This window comes from Malaclemys terrapin, chromosome 10 (assembly GCF_027887155.1).
Source record: "Malaclemys terrapin pileata isolate rMalTer1 chromosome 10, rMalTer1.hap1, whole genome shotgun sequence".
Lineage (NCBI taxonomy): Eukaryota > Metazoa > Chordata > Testudines > Emydidae > Malaclemys > Malaclemys terrapin.
In genome coordinates, this window is record NC_071514.1 from 38,503,687 (window position 1) to 38,522,528 (window position 18,842).

Consider the following 18,842-nt stretch of genomic DNA (forward strand, 5'->3'; position numbering starts at 1 on the left):
TGCTGCCGTCTGAAATGAATGCATGGAGGTAATGTGGTTGGTTACCCTTCCTGGGTTTGTAACTGGTCACTAATTTTGACTTAGCCGCACTGAACCTCAGAGTCTCCTCCATGAAATGAGGACAGTAATGATTCCTGCTGTTTGTCTAGATACAGCCAACATCATTTGGGAGGGAGAGAAACAAGTTGAGTGCAGAGAAAGAAGGTGGATTTGAGGGATGTCAGGGCCTTGGAGCTTCCCAGCTAGAGGACCCAGATTTTGGTGGAAAGGCTGGAATTGTGCCAGAGACAGGGGAAAAGTACCTACGGCATGGGGGCTGGATCTCGGCTAGTCAGAGAGGGGACAAGAACAGAGGGGCCATGGGAATATGGGCTGAAAAGCATTGAGAGAAGTGGTCTGATAGTTGAGACACCACCTTGGCATGCAAGAGACCAAGGTTAAGTTCCACACTGTGCCAAAGCCATCCTGGGCAATCTCATGTAATCATCCTGCATGTTAGTCTTTTCCCCACTTGTGTGAAAGGCAGTCAGCACTCCCCTACCACCCAGGGGTGCTGTTAGGGGCATTTTTATACTGGGTGCAAGGTGCTGACATTAATCAGCCCCCATCACTACCTTTATAGCTCAGAGTCCTTTCCAAGTCTAGGTGCACAGCAAGCCTACAAAGGCCATTGCTCTGAGAGTGCTACATTTGGTTGAGGAAAGAGGGGCTGCTCCTTCTCCACTATCTTGCCCACCAGCTTCAGCGCCCCACTACAGCATCATATGGCAGAGAGGCTGAATAACCACTGCTGCAGAGAACTAGTTCTGGGAACATACACCATGCTACTCCCCTATGCCCTCCCTGGGCTTGCTGATAGCACGTCTTGTGTGTGCAGCCCTGGACGAGATCTGCTCCCTAGGCAGTTATAGGAAAAGGTTATTTGAACAAATGATGTCCTGTCACATAGCAGGGTGGGCTGTGTTCTCTACAGTGGTAGAGAGATCAAGATAGTAGAGCCTTTTAGACTTCAGTTTGAGCAGAGTCACCCCAGCTGCATGATCAATTTGGAGCAGGCCTCACTGATCTGCAGGTCATGGCCCAGAGCACGAGCAGAAACTGTCTACCCCAGTCTAAGAAAATCTTCCAAACAAAGGCCTGCAGGCCACATCCAGACCATCAGACCTTTTAATCCAGGCCTTGAGCGCTTGCCTGGGAGCAGGGTCGGGGGCTTGCTCTGCCCACCCAGTGATCCCCAGCCCCCGACTCAAAACTCATTTTAATGGGGTTGCTAGAACTGTGGTAGACTGACTGGGGCTGAAGCCACAGTCTGAGCCCTACTGCTCAGGGCCAAAGGCAAAGTGCTTCAGTCCCCCCTATCCCCAGGGCTGAAGCCTTAAGGTTTGACCCCCTGGGCTGGGACAGTAATTGTCATCAGAAGGAGGTTGTGGTACAATGAAGTTTGAGAACTACTGTCCTAGAGCATCACCTAAAGCCAGTCATGGAGTCGGTTTCACTCAGAGTACACAGTGGCTGGGCAAAATGTGTGTTCTATCTACTGCTAGAGCCCTGTAATGATTCCATCTGGACAATTCAGAAGGAGGGAAGTCCCCTGCTATTTGCCTATGATAGATACTAGCCATTAGACTCTTGGAACCTGAAGGCAGGAAACTCTGCTTGCTTCACCCTCACATGATCTCTCCTTGTGGAGCCCATTGGTGTGTCCATGATGTGGTTGATGCACCAACCATACCATTTCCTTCCCTACAGAAGGGAAGGCATCTCCCTTGCCCATTAAGAATAAGTCATGGACCAGACTCAATTTACGAATTTATTTACATTAGACAGAAGGTACAAGGCAGATGACTGCTCAGGCACTAGAACGGCTGCATCTTCTGTATACAAGTATCCCCAGAGTAATGAAGGCCAGTGCAATGGCAGCTGCGACGGAGATCAGCCCAGCTGTAGAAGAGAATCCTACAAGAGGAAGAACACATTATTAAAACTGCAAGTAATTGCTTTTCCAACTACCCCTCCAAAAATCCACCATGGACTTGCTGGATATGTTAGTGACAGGCACAGTTAATAAAGTGGGGGATTTTATTTGAGCTATATTGAAGGGTTTTGTTTTTTGAAGTGGTTTTTAGCCATACCAACCAGGTAATGTTTACTAGAAGTGGCTAGAGTAGGAGATCAGCACCTGTTTATAAATCCCACTAGATAATAGGTTGCAGGTCTCAGGCCACAACTGGTGTCCCAGCAGATAAGCCCAGGCTGCAATGGGTGACAGTCCTATGTTTGGCTGGCTCTGGTTGGACCATTTCAATGAGGAGCCCTCCTTGAGTCTTGTTGACTCATTACACTCACTCTCGGATTCTTACAGCTGACTTTGCAAGACCCATTTCTTCCATCCTTTAGATCAGCTTTTCCAAGCCAACCTAATGTAGATTAATAAGTTACAATAGAGGCACCATGTGACTTGGTCACTAGAACTAGTTACCCTCTGAGGCGGCCTTCTCTGCTTCCATTTGATCAGTTGAGACATCCCTGGATCCTCGATAAGCATCAAAGATGACTAGGGGTCCTACCACAACATCAGCTTCCCTCACCAATGGGTCACCTGTATTGGTGAGAGAAGCACTACTAGAGAACCAATACATGTCAGGTTAGTCTCATCCATCCTATTTTGGATGGAAGATACCCTAGGAACAGTCTGTTGGAGTAAGCCAGACATCTTCCCAGGTGAAGTGGGACAGAACCTACCATGCCTGGAGGCCACATCTCTCTGGAAGCGCCTCCCTGGCCATCTGTCCAGAGGCCTGACTCTCCCAGACTGTCCAGCCAGCCCACAGTTCCCAGTCTCACAGCACCTGCAGATGTCTCTGGTGCCTTCCACTGGAGACCAGCTGCAACAGAACAGGAACAATCTACAGTGTTCTGTTCTAGGCTGCCCATCACTCCCCTCGTGGGGTTCTAGTCTACTCACATGTTGCCTGCTTTGTTGAAGGAACAAGCCTTGTTCAAGGGATCTGGGGCTTGCTGTGCTGCAGTGACTTTCAGATGGCAGGTGATGTAGATCTGGAGGGGAAGTGGGAAGAGGGGTTAGGACCATCCCAGGGGACACCAACACCTACTTAGCTGGGGGGGGGGGAGGGGAAAAAGGAGGGGGAAAACCGACTTGGAGCAGAAATATGGAGCTTACCAAGTTCCTAGCATCTCCTGCAAACCTGAACACATCCACCATGAACTGCAGTGTGTCCTGCCTGGGCCTGGGGGATATGAAGGCTGAGGTGGTGTCATCTGATCTCCCATCCACCAGGCATCTAGACACAAGAACCAAGGGTCAGTGAGAGTCCCTGATCAGTCTTGTTTTAGACTAGAAAGGGCTCCCAGCTCTTACCCATTGAAGTCAATGACAGCATAGCGGGGAGAGGAGTCCCTGTCTGGGGTCAGGGTGGCCACACAGCTGTCCACAAAGAGCCTCAGAGCCACATGGTTCCCAGTGCTGACATCAGCTTGGATATGAATGACCTCCCCCAGCTGGAATCCATTGGAGGGTCTCTCAGCACTCCAGTCATCTGGAAGACAAGCTCACAGTGAGCAGGACAGACCGGCAAGCAGGGTGGGGCTCCCCTGAGGTCTCCTCCCACCCACCTACCATTCATCAGGCGCAGGGAGAAACCCAGCCTCTCCTCAGCAGACAGGGTGGAGTGGAAGGGAACCCATGTTGGCTTGATGGCTTTGCTGCTCACATTGTCCTTCCTGTGAGAGGAGCAAACCTCAGTCACTGAGCCAGATCCCACAACAGGGTCTGAATGGGAGGGAGGGGAGCATCTCAGTCACTCACCTGGGGTAGTGACACTCAATGGGAATCACAACGGGATTGGTTCTTAGGATCACTGGGTTGCTGGCAGGGGTGGGGTTATAGTTCAGGCTTGTGCTGTAAACTAGGGAGTCTGGGGTCATCTGGAAAGAGGGGACATTGGACAGATTAAGGGGAAGTAGTTAATATTGAGCTTAACAGCTCTCAGCTGAAGACAGTTCTCTAGTCCACAGGAAGTGGGCATGTCTTTCAATAAGTGGTTCCTGCACTCATTCTGCTGGAGCAGCCATCAGAATACTGGAGCTACCAGTGACCTCTTTTGCATGACTCTGACTGTGGCACTTGCCTTAGAATAGGCACAGAGGAAACCAGAGTAACCCCCAAGTACAACATACTCACACCACTACTCAAATTGAGCTACCAGAGTACAGAAACACATTCAGCTGCCCCCTTCCTGTCTACCGTCTCTGCAGACCTCAGAGAATTCAGGGTGCCAAACTCTGCTTTACTGGCAGTAAAATTCCCAGGCTTGGACTAGGCACAAGTGTCCAGTGGTGAAATCTGACAACACCACCACAGCTCCCTCCCCATGCATGCTCTTAAGCCTGCTTTTGGAACACATGAAATAATTCTCAACTATAAGGAGACTGAAGACTAAGAAAGAGACACCTCCCCCTCCCCCCAAAAAGAGAAATAGCCAGTTGGTCAGTAACTGAGCCAAGGCCCTGCACAGTACTGTTACCCTTTTTAATCCACACAAATAGGAAGCTCCTGGCTTATATGAAGCTGCCTTACCTGCAAGGTGCTGCCACATTCATGGAGCCCAGCTTCAAAGGTCACTGTGTTCTCTGCAGCATTAAGGGACGTGTACTGGCAGGCAGTTGGGCCAAGGCTCAGGTCAGCAGCTTTGATCAGTCGCCCCGTCCCAAACAGATCCCTGTGCACAGTGATCACCAGCTGAGCCTCCTCACACTGCACCGTGACAGGCTGCAGCAGGGACACAGCCCTGGACTGGGAAGCATCAACCCAAGCCCAGGGGTAGGGCTGGGCAAAAGAGGGCACATGGGCATTTCTGCGAGGGGGCTCAGCCCTGGGGGATGGTCTCCAGATGGCTGAGTCTCTCCTAGAGAAATCCCAGGGATTGTAACCAGTCACCCCACTGACCACCCAGCACAGGAGAGCAAAGCCCAGGCTGCTTCTATATCCCATCCTGCCTGCCTGCAGCAAACCTAGCATGGAGAAAAATTGCTGCTCTGGGCCCTTTATACCCTGCAGCTAAAGCCAGCTCACAGCTGCCCCAGGTAATTATCACCCTCCCCTAGCCTGCAGGCAGCTGGAGCTCAATCACATCCACGACCCATCACTGAAGCAAGGAAATGGGAGGACCAATGGGAATCAGCCCCACCTGTTGGTCAGTTCATCAGTTGTATTCTAGGCGATTCTTGTGATGTTTCATTCAATTAAAGGCTGAAACATTTTGATGTGGATGTGAAATATCGGCTGTGCAGAGTCTGCAGTGCTGATGCTCAATGCCAAAGGGGATTTTTACCATGGAGCAGTGATTGCTGCATCATGGTTAAGTTTGTAACACAATCTCTGTTTAAATTCCTGGTTTCTGAATTTTGCCTCTTATCTGAACTTGGTTGGGTTATCTGCCCAGCGTCCCGTCTGGTTCCCTTCTTTTGACCTTTTCACCTCACTCCTATCCCTGTTATCTCATTAGTTGTCCCCTGGAATCATTTGGCTTCCAGGTCCTGTGGATCCCCCCCTCAGGCTGGAAGGAGGTCGTTTAGTAGTGGGCAGGCTTCCTGGATCCCAATAGGATCTGAACTTGGCCTAGATAGTCAGATCAGCTCCCAAACTGGCATTCTAGTTCAGTGGCTGAGATGCATTTTGGGATGCAAACTTGAGTTCATTTGACCAAAGGGTTTTCCAGCTACAGCTCTGCCAAGTGGCCTGGTTTTAAATGTTGAGTATCCTGTTTGAACAGCCTTATCATGATATTTTTGCACTGCTAGGAAATGATTGGGGTGGGATCCATGTGAAATGGAGATTGTTGGGCTACCCCTGCTGAGGGCTAATGTCCAGTCCGAAGAACAAGTTCCAAAACTTAGCCTATCCAAAATCATTCTGTTTTGTTTCTGGTTCTGCGGAAGGGCCCAGGGGTTTTCTGTGAGCCCCGCAGGCTGTGCCCGTATACACAGATAAACCCAGGACTCCTCTTTCAACCAGGGGACAGTGCACAGGGCTGGGAACCATGACCCAACTCCTCAAAGGTAGTTAGGCTCAATGGAAGTTAGGAGCCTAAATACCTTGGAAGAACTGGGCCCAGGAGACTGTAAATTCAAGAGTTGTTGCTTCCAGTGATGGCTGTTCATATTTATGTGTATTTATACTTGACTGTAGCTTCCTCTGCATGCACTAGGGGAGACAGGTCTCATTCTCCCCTATTTTACAGGTAAGGTCACCAAGAGGCTGCACAATGGTCCTCTTGGGAAAGGTCACATTAAAATCTAGGTCATTAATATGGCAGACATGAGTGTCATCCACTGAGCCAGGCTGTTTGTTGAAGCAAACATCTGAAGCATGTGCTTGGTTGTTCTGTCAGTAGCCACAGCTCTAACCACTAGAAAACACTTCCATTCCCAACACAGGCACAGAACCAGGCAGCCTGAATCTACTGCTGTCTAACAAACCATTGAACAGTCCACTTACACAGTGGATTAGCTGATTGGGCAGAGGGCCATGGGCTGGTTCTAAAGGGCTTGCATTAAAGTGGATGCCGATCACGGTTGGGCATTTTATGGTTCCACATGATGGAATTTCGCTGTGGCCAGTTTCATGAAGGCCACAGCTAAATTTCTCTTTAAAACCAAATTTTGCTTCTTTTTTTTTCTCCAAAATCACTTACATGGGACTTTAGGTAAGTGGCCACTAATTTTGGCCCTTTGTCACCATGCCTTAGTTCCTCTGTGTGAGATGGGGATGATTACACACCCCCTCCTTAACTTCAGTTTTGGGTAGATAAATGCAGTCATGTTTAGGAGGCAGAGTGGAGGGATGTCAGGGGCTGGGAGCTGTCTAGAGTGGAACATAGGGCTGTGTTGAAAGCATAAGGAATGGTGAGAAGGTTAAAGTTGTCCTGGAGGCAGCTGAGCAGTGGGCTGTAGCCCACAAAAGCTTATGCTCAAATAAATTTGTTAGTCTCTAAGGTGCCACAAATACTCCTGGTCTTTTTGCAGATACAGACTAACACGGCTGCTACTCTGAAACCTGAGCAGTCAGTATCTCGGCAGCACCGGGTGTGGGAAGGCTGGGAGAACAGAGGGGCTGTCAGGAATATGGTCAGGGGATAGAGCCAGATCTGCTCTTTTGAGGGCAGTGTGTGCACAGAACCCTGCTCATGACCTTCAGCAGGGTAGTTGGGTGTTCTTGTGGTTGAAGCACTGGCTTTGGACTCACCAGCTGATGGTTAAATTCCTGGTTCTGCCACCATATTCTTGGGTGACCACAACAACGTCACAGCCTCTCTATGCCTCAGTTTCCACAGCTGTAAGCTAGGGATAAAAATTTCTTCCCCCCATCTTGTGTCAGCAGAGGCACTGACTCTGTGGGTGCTCTGGGGCTAGAACACCCACAGGAAAATAATGGTGGGGGCTAAGCACTTAGTGCCTCCTGCCCACCAGCACACCCCATGGATCAGTGCCTCTGCCTCCCACCCAACACCTCCGATGAACAGCTGTTCTGCAGCATGCAGGAGGGAGGAGTGAGAATGCAGCATGCTCAGGGAAAGGGGTGGAACTGGGCAGGAAGAGGCAGGGCGGGTGTGAAGCAGGGGTGGGTATGGGGCCTTGGGGGAAGGGGTAGAATGGCATCAAGTATCCCCCAGCACCTTGGAAAGTTGGTGCCTGTGTATGTCAGGATATCTTCCCTCATGTTAGTGAGATACCCTGGTAGCATGGCAATAGGGAACAGCATAAAAAACACCTCCAGTTTTAAGTTCACTGGAGCTTCAGTGCTGTAAAGCACCAGTGTAGACCATGCACCAGCACTGGTAGCTTCACCCCTTGTGCAGGTGATTTGGAGCACTGGGAGAGCTCTGCCATTAAAGCACTGCCAGTGTAGACTAGACACTTGGCAGCCTCTTGAGACTCAGGCTATGTCTTCACTACCCGCCTGAATCGGCGGGTAGAACTCAATCTCTCGGGGATCGAATTATCCCGTCTCATTGGGACGTGACAATCAATCCCCAAATCGACACTTGTACTCCACCAGCGGAGGTAGGAATAAGTGCTGTCGATGGGGGAGCCGCGGAGGTCAATTTGCCACCGTCCTCAGAGCGGGGTAAGTCGCCTCGGATACATCGAACTCAGCTACGCTATTCGCGTAGCTGAATTTGCGTATCTTAAATCAACCTCTCCCCCCCCCCCATAGTGAGGACGTAGCCTAAGGGCAATAGCCTTGTGTAGTGAAAGCCTCATCAGCTCCAGGCCAAAGGCAGTGGTGTTAATCTTGATGTAAGGACCCCACATGACAGCAGCCCTTGCTCAGCTTTACCAATGATTCATCACTCCCCCCAGTAAGAGACAGTGCGTCTGCCCAGTGTGAATTTGGTTAGTTCCCCTCCCAGCCCTTGGATCTAGTTATGCCTTTGCCTGGCAGATTACATGATTTGTGTCCGCTATCTCTTCCCCCTCTTGGGCCAAATCAGTCTTCTCAATTGCCCTAGTTTATGGAAGAACTCCACCCTTTGCACACACCACAACATTTGCTGCTTCATTAACTTAAGATTGTAGTGTAGACAGCTTAAGTGGACCTATGTTAGGTCAACTTACAGCCACTGCATTAAATTACCACTGTGGCTGCTGTTCACGTTATCCTCCTCCTGTTGGTGGTACATGTCCTCACCAGGATCATTTTTACCAACTGGAGAGGGGCCCACCTGGGGGACAGAGCCAGGGCTTCTCACCTCTGTGCTCCCAGCCAGGGGAAGGTGGCTGCCTGGGGCTTCTTGAAGAGAGTTCCACACTTGGAGTTGAGCTGGCTGCCATGCTCCTAACAGGGACTCTGGGGGGCTGTAGGGCTCCCAGTGGGGAGCCCAGGTAGCAGCCAAAGCCAGGATGGCAGCCTGGCTTGGAGTGGAGACCTGGCAGCAGCCAGGCTGGGGAAACTGGCTTTCTTGTTAATTGCATGACTTCAGTGGAGCCAGGAAATTGACAAGAATGACAGTCAGCTGATGCAAGGAACAGTATCTACACTGTCACTCCATCACCCTAACTACACTGACAGAAGCACTATACCACTCATCGAGGTGGTTTATTATGTTGCCATTGCAGGGGAGTTACATTGACAGGAAGAACAAGTCTGCAAAAGCTGATTTTTTGTCAACAAAACTGTTCGATGTAGACAAGGCCATAGTGTTCCCCACAGCAGCACAGCTCTATGAAGAGGTTTAGGAGGCACACAGGCTTATTTCCTATTCCACATCTCCCCAATAGGAACACACCTCATAGCTGCTGGTATCCTTCACCCCAACATTACTGGTGCCATCAGTACTCCTGCTCTCTATGCACCCACTTAGGGCCAGCTCTGTCCCCTGCATTGGCAGTTTTCACTGTAACATGACTTTCCAACCTACAGAGGTCATCAGAGCACAGCTGCAGAGTCCCTTCCCCACAATGTAAGGGATGTCAAGCAGCAGAGTTTTCTGATCAATCCAGATAGAGTGCAGGAGGTTGTTTAAGTGATGTTTGCTAGGACACTGTATAAACAAGGCAAGCCCTACTGAACCACCCCAGGGCCAGGATTATGACTAATGCCTGGCCACTGTAGTTACAGCAGGGATGAGTTTGGTCCATTGGTAGCTTTTCTCATTAGCAATAGCCTCCATGCTACACTAGACTTTACAAGGTGTAAATTCTAGCTGGTGGAGGTTTATCTGCACTAGTCTGATCTTGCCAACTTCAAAATAAAATTGTTTAGTGGGGTAGTGTGAGGTGCTAGTTACCCACAGTGATACCTTGTTACATAGTGAGGCAGTGAGCCCCTCCCATCCCATAGCCACACTATTTTTAGCATGGGTATCTCCCCTCAAGATGGAATTTACATCTTGATATCTAGGATAGGCATGATGTTAGATCGGTTCTCAGCACTCTGGCTGTTGCCACTGGTGACTCAGCCTTCTGCAAACAGGCCAGTGCTGAGGGAGTCATGACTGGGAGACTGGTTTTGGCTACAGGTGGCAGGTGTTAGATTCCAAGAAGCTCAGAACAGCACCTCCAACATTTCACACTGCCAACAGCTCAACTCCTGAAGGATTAAAATTCATGTGCATTTTATATAACAATCTGGTATATAGATTGTGCCAGCTCTTTTCTAGACCCAAAGTCCAGAGTATGGTCAAGAGACCAGAGGCCTAGCTAATAGTGATCAGCTAAGAGAAAGCTGGGGTAAACAAGATAACATTGCCTTTGCTAAGATATGCTTGGTCAGTAGAAATGCCAGATGTTGAAGCAATAACTGAATAATTATGTTTCATCCAATGTTTCAGATTGGACAAAGGATCCCTGTTTCTATTGTGTCAGTCTCTTCTGTAGGGAATGTTCTTACCACAGATCCAACCTTGAGTTTATGAAAAGTTGGCACACATCCGTATAAAGATTGGGAAGGGAGGTGGAAGGATGCCCTGAGACCAATGCCCTGCCTTAAGACATCAGTATTGTCATGTACTTTCACTGTTTTTTTGCTTTAACCCCTAGGAATGTACTGTTGGACAATCAAAGGAGTTGCTCCATTCCTATGGACCCCAAATCAGAATTTGATACATTTTATACTAACATTTAATACTTTGCTAAAATGTTAACGTGCTAACTTGAGACCATGGGCAGAGACCTTATGTAACCTTTTAACCATTGGCTAATGTGCTGTTTGTCTTGCTGCAAAACCTATCCTGGGGTATGGAACTGCCTACCCCATCACTTTCCCCCATCCATGGAAATAAAAACATTCTATTGTAATCAACTGATTGACAGTGTCTGAGCCTAATAAGCAAGGTGACACGCCATCAGCACTGTGTGCAATAAACTCCTATGCTTGACCTCTACACGGTGTGTCTTTATGTCCTTCAACTCCATTGCCAGGAGAGGCCAATACTGCACTCAACCCCCACTGACTATTCACAAGCACTGCAGTCTCAGTTCATGAGAGGACCAGCTGGTTGAGTTACCCCCACAGAATAGACAGCATCACCCACCCATTAAGAAATCAGTACTGGCCAGACTCAAGTCCATTTATGGGTTTATTTTATATGACAAGGTACAAGTCACATGATAGCACCAGCCATTGCACGGCTGTGGTTTTTGTAGATGAAGCAGATGGTCAGAGTCATGGAGGCCAAACCAATAGCAGCAGCCACCAAGCTCAGCCCAAACACCAGCCCAGGAGTCTCTTCCATGCCTGTAGGAAAGATCTGTGGTTAGAATGGGAACTAGATGTTTTTCCAGCTTTAGTGAAGTCAATATTGGTGGGTGTTTGCATCATACATAAGCAAGCATTAGTTATTCCTTCTTTTGTAGTCAGGCATTTGATTTTTCCTTCTTAAGTGTTGTGCTTAGCACTTCTTTGACCTTCATCTTGAGTTCTCCAGTCAATTTTGAATTCTTATCCTGTCCTCCAGAGTGCAAGCTGAGAGGAGTTTCAAGGTGTCAGCCACAAATTTAATACACTCACCCCTCAGCTAAAGGGAGAATGATGATGATGATATTGACTAGTACCAGACCCAGGGACTGACCCCCTAAATACACCCTCAGCCTCACAGCAGACCATAGATAATTACTGAGTACCATCTTTCAACCAGTTGTGAACCCAGTTATAGCAGTTTCATCTACATGCACTTCCTTAGTTTACTTACAAGACTCACTGGACCTGTCAAAGGATTACTAAAAAGTGTATCCACTCCCAACATGTCTGCTTCCCCCACCTCTGGCACCACTAGGCCAGTAATTTCCTTTTTTGACTGTTATTGGTTTGACATGATTTGTTCTTGATACGTTTGTGCTGCCTACTCCCTATAACCCTATTGTCTTCTAGGTGCTTACAAACTGATTGTTCGATACCTTTCCAAGTAACAAAGTGAGACTGACTGGTCTGATTTCCCAGGCCTTCTGTTCCCCTTTTTAAAAGCTAGGTACTACATTTGCACCTCTCTAGTCCTCTGGGACCTCACTCATCCTCTGTGTTCTCAGGAGATCAGAGTTCAGAGATTGCTTCAGCTAGTTCCTTAGGATGATATACTCCCAACTGGAATACATCTAAATTCTTTCTTCTGTTCTTTAACTACTTTGTCTTGTGTTCCTTCCACCTTAATAGTGGTGTTGAGTATCTGGTCACTGTTACCCATTTTAAATGGTGACTGAAGCAAAATAGGCACTAGACACCTCAGCCTTCTTGATGTCATCCATTATTAGATCTCCACCCCACTAAGAAAAGGGTAGGTCCTTTCCTTAGTCTTACTCCTAGTGTATTTGCAGAATTGCTCATTGCCTTTTATGTCCCTTGGTAGGTGTAACTCATTTTGTGACAGTCTGATTTTGTCCCTACATGCTTGTGCTATTCTTTTGTACTCAGCATTTTTAATTCAGGTAATTGAAGAGCTCTTGATGGAGCCATCTTGGCCTTACTCTATCTTTCCTTTAAATTGGGATAGTTTGCAGTTGTGCTTGTAATATTTCTCCTTGATAAATTGCTAGCTCACCTGAATTACTTTTCCCCTTAAGTTTTCTTCCCTTGGGACCTTTCCCTACCCATCTATTAAAGTCTGCTTTTTTGAAGTCCATTGTCTTGATGTTACTGCTCATCTTATGCTTGCAAAAGATCATTGCATGATCACTTCCACCCCAATTGCCTTCCACCTTCTGATTGGTTACGAATGCCTCCCTGTTGGTCAGGATGAAGTCTCAGATGGCTCTCCCCCAGTTACTTCTCGAAACAGAAGAGTTGCCCCCACTACATTCTAAGAACTTGTTGGGAGAATTAGGTTTTGCTGTTTGGGTAGTCCAATACATTTTAGAATAGTCCCCGCCCCCCCATTATCACCAGGTCTTATGTTTTGATATTTCTATATGTCCTAGAAATGCCTCATCCACCTCTTTCTGATTTAGGTGTCTACAATAGACCCCCCCCCCCAGCCTCATGATATGATCTTGAGGCAGATCAGTTTAAAGTCTCTGCCTAATCACCTTCTGGATCTTAGGAGACATGTACATCAAGAATGGACAATGTCTCCTTTTTTTAATCCTGTCCTTCCTGAAAGAGCTGTATCCATCTATAGCTATGTTCCAGTCATGATATTTATCCCATCAAGTCTGACAATTAAATCATGGTTTAGTTTATGTACTTATGCCACCAGTTCTGTTTATTCCCCATACTCCTTGGATTTGTGTATTGACATCCAAGACATGGATCAGATTCCCACCTTGTAAAATTACAATAGGGTCATAGGATTAACATGTTCCCTTCTAATTCTAGCCCTCTGTTAAGGTCACTGTATTGGTTATGTGGGGTCATAACTTCCTGGAGTTTAGCAGGAAATATCTGTCTCCTACAAGCCACCCAGATTATAAATTGGTCCTGACCAATTTAGTGCTTCAACCCAGCTGGGGGTGGAGTCAGGAGTGGAGGGTGGAGAACTCCCCTGGATTCTAGTTAGCTCCTTTCCTGTCCTCCCCACTAGTTTGGCAGGCCCATAGGTTTGTCCTGGCAAAGCTGTTTACTTGGTGTTCCCTTGAAGAGGTGGGTTGCAGGGCTGAGCCTTGTGGTTGGAGGGAGTTTTCACCTTTTACAACAGGCCCAATACCCTGAAGGTGCATAAACTATTGCTGTACAAGTTAGGTACCTGGAGATGCTGCCTTCCCTACTTCCATTTGTTCTTCCACAAGATTCCTGGATCCCCGATAGGCATAAGTGATGAATAGGGGTCCTACCACAACATCAGCCTCAGCTTCCCTCACTAAGGAGTCACCTGTATTGAGGGAAGAGAAGTTACATCTGTATGGCTTTTCATTCTCACAATGTGGATAAAGACAACCCATGGACCTTCAGCTCAGCTAGCAGACCCCCCTTTTTATTGGGAAAAACCTAAACAACCCACATAGCCACCTATTAACTCCAATTATGTAGATCCTACCATGCCTGGAGGCCACATCTCTCTGGAAGCGCCTCCCTGGCCATCTGTCCAGAGGTCTGACTCTCCCAGACTGTCCAGCCAGCCCACAGTTCCCAGTCTCACAGCACCTGCAGACGTCTCTAGTGCCTTCCACTGGAGACCAGCTGCAACAGAACAGGAATAATCATCTACAGTGAAGTATTTTGTTCTAGGCTGCCTATCACTCCCCTGGTGGGGTTCTAGTCTACTCACATGTTGCCTGCTTTGTTGAAGGAACAAGCCTTGTTCAAGGGATCTGGGGCTTGCTCAGCTGCAGTGACTTTCAGATGGCAGGTGATGTAGATCTGGAGGGGAAGTGGGAAGAGGGGTTAGGACCATCCCAGGGGACACCAACACCTGCTTAGCCTGGGGAGGGAAGCGGGGGGAGAAAAAAAACACCAACTTGGAACAGAAATATGGAGCTCACCAAGTTCCTAGCATCTCCTGCAAACCTGAACACATCCACCATGAACTGCAGCGTGTCCTGCCTGGGTCTGGGGGATATGAAGGCTGAGGTGGTGTCATCTGATCTCCCATCCACCAGGCAGCTAGACACAAGAACCAAGGGTCAGTGAGAGTCCCTGATCGGTCTTGTTTTAGACTAGAAAGGGCTCCCAGCTCTTACCCATTGAAGTCAATGACAGCATAGCGGGGAGAGGAGTCCCTGTCTGGGGTCAGGGTGGCCACACAGCTGTCCACAAAGAGCCTCAGAGCCACATGGTTCCCAGTGCTGACATCAGCTTGGATATGCATGACCTCCCCCAGCTGGAATCCATTGGAGGGTCTCTCAGCACTCCAGTCATCTGCAAGGCAAGCTCACAGTGAGCAGGACAGACCGGCAAGCAGGGCAGGGCTCCCCTGAAGTCTCCTCCCACCCACCTACCATTCATCAGGCGCAGGGAGAAACCCAGCCTCTCCTCAGCAGACAGGGTAGAGCTGAAGGGAACCCACGTTGGCTTGATGGCTTTACTGCTCACATTGTCCTTCCTGTGAGAAGAGCAAACCTCAGTCACTGAGCCAGATCCAACAACAAGAACTGAATGGGAGGGAGGGATCCAAGTATTTCAGACACTCACCTGGGATAGTGACACTCAATGGGAATCACAGCCGGATTGGTTCTCAGGATCACTGGGTTGCTGGCAGGGGTGGGGTTATAGTTCAGGCTTGTGCTGTAAACTAGGGAGTCTGAGGTCATCTGGGAAGAATCAGACATGGAAGGGTTAGCAGCATACAGACATTCAAAACCACTAGGTTCAGCAAGACCTAGAGAGACATTTCCTATTAATGGAAAGGTCTTTCAATACATGTACAACCATGGTTGTAAGGTAATAGAAACATTGTTTTTAGAGCTCATTCCATAGAATGCCGGCCAAGTCAATACGGATGGGTACCATAGGCCCTGGTTCTACACATCTCTGGTCATTGCAGCATCTGCTTCTAGCACGGTCTTTCCTACAGGTAATCATCTTTTCTCCTACAGTGAAGATGAATTCACTTCAGAAGTTAGCAAGAATCTAGCTCCTACTGGGCACTCCCTTATGCCGTCAGCCATCTTTCCCTGGGCAAGGATTAATCCAGCTGTCCTGGCCTATTGTTATAGGGACTCTCCCATAGAGAGTCACATATTGGGAAAATGTTCGGGGGAGGGGTGGGGAAGGTCCAACAGTTGGTTGCAACCATCTCTTAGCATTGTGTGGGAAAATAGAACTGGGGGGCCTTCCTTTTAATAACCTGAGTAACACTGAAGGCCCAAATTCAGACCCTCTGACAGAGGCTCAGTACAGGACTAAGCTGTACAATTCCCTGCCAAACTTGGTCAAGGGTCATGACCAGAGGAGGGAGAAAGTAACAGTGGTAAAGGCCTCAGCAACCTAATAACCGCAAGTTTATAAAATATAACAACTGCTTGTATGAAGAAATTGCTTTTGCAAATGCCAATTTCTCCTGTAATTCCAGCTATCATGTATCCTCTTTGAACGTCCTAGGTTAACCCCCTTGTACCCATAACACCCCAGAAAATATGTACCCTGATGAAAAATACCACTAAACTGGTGCCAAATACCACCCCTGGGGGAAAAAAACACCAAGCGCCCCTATACCCAAATAAGACACCCAATTCTTGGAAAATAAGGAAGGTGCCAGGAAAGGGGGGACTGACCCCAACCCCAATTTCTTAACTCATGACGTATTGTTTGTCCTTTGCTTGCAGTTTAATGAAATAAAAGCCGCCTGCAAGCGGTCCTAGGTGCGTCAGTCTTCGGACTGCACCCCAGTGCACTGGTATGCATGTCAATAAACTGGCCTCAGGCTTGAGTCTGTAAACTAAAAATCAATGCATGGGTGTCTTTGACCACGACAATTGCAAACAGGGAAAGCTGATCAACATGGTGGTACCTCAAGAGATGACCCAGAGACTTAGGTTTCCTAGCCAATACTACACTGGCCTACAGCCTCCCACAGCACTGGGCCTCAGAGATGTGGCAGAAAGTTAGGTGAGATCCAGGTGCTCCTGTCCACACCGCCATGTACTTCTCTAAAGGTACAGCTAAAACTACAAATAAAAGCAGTGTTCTTAACTCGGGTGAGCTTACTGGGGTTCAAATAGCAGAGAAGACCTGGCACATCTGATTTTAATCCAGGTTGCAGCTCAGATTCAACCCCAGGCTCCTCTACAAACTTTAGCTGAGCTGCTAATGCAAGTTAAAAAGCCAAGTTACGGTGTCTTCAGTGCTGTTTGACCCCTCAAGATGCCAATGCCAAGTAAGAACTTCTTTGAATTTAGACACACACTAGATCAATCCCTCTAGAAGGTCACTATTGTGAGTGAAGTGTTAGACAAGGAAACCTCAAGCTAATAGAGTGACATGTGCCAGTTTCCTGCTCTCCAAGTCAGACCTGGCCAGGCATGGAGGAGTCATTCACTTACCCCTGTTCCTTATGGGGCACCAGGGATCACAACCTATCAGTGCATTTGCTTGGGTTTTCTGGTGTCTCACAGGACCAGGCCTACTCCAGCCTAAGCAAAATTTATAGCCTGTGTCCAGAGGGGAAGTCACATTGTGCTACCAAGCATCCCTCCCCACCCTATTTTTGGGCACTGCTTTAAAAGCACAGCTCAGGATTGTTGTGGGACAGGTGACATTAGGGATTATGATGCAGCATCCACAAAGGAGGACCAGAGTTAATCCCACCCTTTGGTGCTTTTACCCCAAGATTGCCTTTACGCCCCATTTATCCCACCTAACAAAGCACAGATGGGACAGGGTATGAGGCTCACCTTACTCACAGGTGCTCTAGCTTGTATGAAGCTGCCTTACCTGCAAGGTGCTGCCACATTCATGGAGCCCAGCTGTAAAAGTCACTGTGTTCTCTGCAGCATTAAGGGACGTGTACCGGCAGGCAGCCAGGCCAAGGCTCAGGTCAGCAGCTTTGATCAGTCGCCCCGTCCCAAACAGATCCCTGTGCACAGTGATCACCATCTGAGCCTCCTCACACTGCACTGTGACAGGCTGCAGCGGGGACACAGCCCGGAGCTGGGAAGCATCAACCCGAGCCCAGAGGTAGGGCTGGGCAAGAGAAGGTACATGGGGTTGTCTTTGAGGGGTCTCAACCCTGAGGTTGGGTCTCCAGATGGCTGAGTCTCTCCTAGAGAAATCCCAGGGATTATAACAGGTCACCCCACTGACCGCCCAGCACAGAACAGCAAAGCCCAGGCCACCTCTGTACCCCATCCTGCCTGCCTGCAGCAAACCCAGCATGAAATGAAACAGTAGCTCTGGGGCCTTTTATACCCTGCACCTAAAGCCAGCTCACAGTTGCCCCAGGTAATTAACACCCTCCCCTAGACTGCAGACAGCTGGAGCCCAATCACACCCACTGCCCACACCCTGGAGCAGGGAAGTGGGAAGAACTATGGGAATTAGTGCCACCTGTTGGTCAGTTCATCAGTTGTATTTTGGGAGATTCCTACCATATTTTATTCAATTAAAGTTTAAAAGATTGTGATATGATGGAAGTGCCAGCCGTACAGTCTGCTTTGGAAATGAGGGATTCCAGGGGGCTTTCCATCCTGGGGCAGTGATAGCTGCACCTGTGTTAAACTTGCAACATGGGTTCTGTTTAAAGCTGAAGCTTGCATCCTCTCTGAAATCCACATACACAGGCAGATCAGCTTCTGGGTCAATGGCTGGGGTGGAGATTGTGATGCAAAGTTGAGTTCATTTGACCAAAGGCATCTTCTCCAGATACAGCTCTGCCAAAGGACCTGTTTTGAAATGTGAACATTCTTATCACGAAAGTCATAGATTCCAAGGCCAGAAGAAACTACACATAAAATCTTGTCTGATGTCCTGATCAGCACAGGCCAGAGAACTTCCCCCAAATAATTCCTAGAGCTGATCTCTCAGAAAAACATCCAATCTGGATTTAAAAATTGCCAGTGACGGAGAATCCCATTGCCCCCCCCATAGTAAGTTGATCCAATTGTTAATTACTCTCACTGTGAAAGATTTACACCTTATTTCCAGTCTGAATTTGTCTAGCTTCAACCTCCAGCCATTGGATGGAGTTAGACCTTTGTCTGCTAGGTTGAAGAGCCCATTATTAAATATTTGTTGCCCAGGTAGATATTTATACACTGTAATCAAGTCACCCCTTCACCTTCTCTTTGTTAAGACAATAAATGGAGCTCTTTGAGACTATCCCCATAAGGCGTGTTTTCTAATCTGTTACTCCTTCTCGTGGCTCTTCTCTGAACCCTCTCCAATTTATCAATATCCTCCTTGAACTGGATACAGGATTCCAGCAGCAGTCGTACCAATGCCAAATATAGAGATAAAA

The 18,842-nt window shown here is 48.2% G+C and overlaps 2 protein-coding genes across 2 annotated transcripts; both read right to left on the reverse strand.

Annotated features, from left to right (window-relative positions):
- Positions 1 to 1,848: 1,848 nt before the first annotated feature.
- LOC128844634 (zona pellucida sperm-binding protein 3-like) lies at positions 1,849 to 5,038 on the reverse strand. The gene is made up of 9 exons (XM_054042529.1): positions 4,598 to 5,038; positions 3,827 to 3,945; positions 3,638 to 3,741; positions 3,380 to 3,557; positions 3,182 to 3,302; positions 2,966 to 3,057; positions 2,743 to 2,885; positions 2,480 to 2,599; positions 1,849 to 1,956 (listed from the first exon to the last, which is right to left on the reverse strand). The coding sequence occupies exons 1-9, from the start codon at positions 5,036 to 5,038 to the stop codon at positions 1,850 to 1,852; spliced, it is 1,425 nt and encodes a 474-aa protein (XP_053898504.1). The 3' UTR covers position 1,849.
- A 6,085-nt stretch (positions 5,039 to 11,123) lies between these two features.
- LOC128844635 (zona pellucida sperm-binding protein 3-like) lies at positions 11,124 to 17,761 on the reverse strand. Its single transcript, XM_054042530.1, has 9 exons — positions 17,321 to 17,761; positions 15,080 to 15,198; positions 14,887 to 14,990; positions 14,629 to 14,806; positions 14,431 to 14,551; positions 14,217 to 14,308; positions 13,986 to 14,128; positions 13,695 to 13,820; positions 11,124 to 11,257 (listed from the first exon to the last, which is right to left on the reverse strand). The coding sequence occupies exons 1-9, from the start codon at positions 17,759 to 17,761 to the stop codon at positions 11,124 to 11,126; spliced, it is 1,458 nt and encodes a 485-aa protein (XP_053898505.1).
- Positions 17,762 to 18,842: the final 1,081 nt, after the last annotated feature.